Source organism: Pocillopora verrucosa, chromosome 1, assembly GCF_036669915.1.
Source record: "Pocillopora verrucosa isolate sample1 chromosome 1, ASM3666991v2, whole genome shotgun sequence".
Classification (NCBI taxonomy): Eukaryota; Metazoa; Cnidaria; class Anthozoa; order Scleractinia; family Pocilloporidae; genus Pocillopora; species Pocillopora verrucosa.
In genome coordinates, this window is record NC_089312.1 from 11,268,590 (window position 1) to 11,270,693 (window position 2,104).

The window sequence follows — 2,104 nt, forward strand, 5'->3', positions numbered from 1 at the left end:
GCAATTGAATTTGATTAGACAAATTTACTAGCTATGTTATAATGGGATATCTGTTCGCACAAATTTTCCAGCTTTAAACTGATAAAGGGGATGTTTTGTGGCTATTTCAAGGCTGTGGTGTTGTTATGGTAACCTGGTGTCATGAAAATGATCACGATTTGGCATTTTTACATTGTATTGAAGAAACAGACCGAAAAGTTCCATCATGTCGGAAGCTCAGAGCCATCAAAGAGTTTAATTCTGAATTTAAAGAAACCTGTGCGTGCTCCCTGAGGAATTCAAAAGTTCATCTTTAGTCTTTTAGTCATCTTTACATAAAAATTCCATTTTGTTAAAAAAAGTTCGTAAACGCTCTTGTCTTCTTTTTATTTTCTTTTTTTATTATTTTCTTTCGAAAAGATAAGCTATTTTAAAATTTTCCCTCGAAATCTCTACTCATAGCTTCAAAAACAAGTTGAAAATTTTCACAAAACTCCCTAACTCTTTGGTCTGGAATTCGCCTCCTTCCTCACTTTGCACAATCTAAAAAATTATATCTCCGAGCTTATTTCTATGACTGTTAAAGGCAAAAAGAAAGAATGTAACCCTTGTTGAGAAGGAAGATCATAAACTATATAACAGTTGTAATATTATAGTCATGCTCTTGTGAAAGTCAACAGAACGTTGATAGCGAAGAATGTTATCAGCTTCCTGAAATTTTTAATTTGCGGAGATATTTTCTTATTTACAGTTGTAGTATCAACCAATATCAACATTCTTGGATCCACAATAAATTTGAATTAAATGGAACTATCGCCCCTGATCTCTTCGTCTCTGTAAATAATTCATCAGGAGTTGGAGGAGATGTGATTTCTGTAACAGCACACACAGAACAGATGAGCTAAGGGTAGTTTAGTCCATTTAAGAATGTTGAACGTATCTGATAATACTGTTCTTGGGATCAAGTTTTATCAATAAAAGAGAAAGCTTATTACTCAAACAAAATTAGAAAGAAACCAGACGTTAGTATCATGTTCAGTGCACAGCTTTATTGTTAATTTCACTCTTAAAAGGCTGATAAACACTCATTTATCAAAGATATCAATTTTGACCGACAACCCCTAAACCTTTTTCTTCGATTACTGAGCAAATACTATCACTACACCAATACATAAGCAGCTAAGACTCTTGGTCATTACACTTTTCGTCTTGTGTCCCTATTTCTACACCCACTTGTACAAAGCGCTGTTTATGTTGTACTTCTGATTGTAGTGATTTGCTACTTCCAGATAAGTGTGACCTTTGTACTCAAATGATGTCATATCATGAACTTTATGGGTGGAAACCTCTTGTTACCTTGTAAACTGTGCTCCAGAGGCCTGGTACACAGCTGACTGAGTGTTGTATTTCTTGCCGCTGTCGTAGTGATTAGCCATACCCAAGTAGGTATGACCGCTTATCACAAAAGGATGTCAAGCGAGGGCTCCACGAGTAGGAATGGATTGGAAAATAACGACCTTGGTACCATCCCACATATAAATAAACGAGTCAGTGTTGTAGGAACTTCCAGAGTAGTAGCAGGCAAAAGCGAGGAAAGTGTGACCAGTGATATTAACAGACTTCACGTCAAATGCCCCGTAAGTTTTAAGAGACTGTAGTGTGACGAAGTGTCCTCCTGACCATTTGAAGACAGTGGACTGAACAGAATACTTCAATTTAGAGTTGTAATAGTTGGCGAAAGCGATGTAGGTGAAAATGCCGTACATCCTATGGCACCTTCAGTTGCTATCTCCTGAAACTTGTTGAACTTGAAGCCATTCCATTTGTAGATGACTGATTTTGTTGAAGAGGTTCTTTCATCATGATAGTTTGCCACTGTGAGATATTTGTCTATATTTAATTGGAAAAACTTGAAGTGTGCAGCTCCTTTTGTTGGTAATTTCTGAAATACCACAAACTGCTGTCCATTCCACTGAAAGACTACAGAGTCAAGTTGATACGTACCATCCCAATGATAAGCCACAGCTAAGAAATATTTATCAGAGATAGAAATGTATTCAAGGCCATACGCACCTCTAGTTTGCAGAGTCTGGTAGAATGCGAATTTTTCAGGCGGTTCATCCAT

At 36.7% G+C, this 2,104-nt stretch overlaps 1 protein-coding gene across 1 annotated transcript; it reads right to left on the bottom strand.

Annotated features, from left to right (window-relative positions):
- Window positions 1-1,451: 1,451 nt before the first annotated feature.
- LOC136281646 (thrombospondin-type laminin G domain and EAR repeat-containing protein-like) lies at window positions 1,452-2,104 on the bottom strand. Its single transcript, XM_066168329.1, has 2 exons — window positions 1,756-2,104; window positions 1,452-1,654 (listed from the first exon to the last, which is right to left on the bottom strand). The coding sequence occupies exons 1-2, from the start codon at window positions 2,102-2,104 to the stop codon at window positions 1,452-1,454; spliced, it is 552 nt and encodes a 183-aa protein (XP_066024426.1).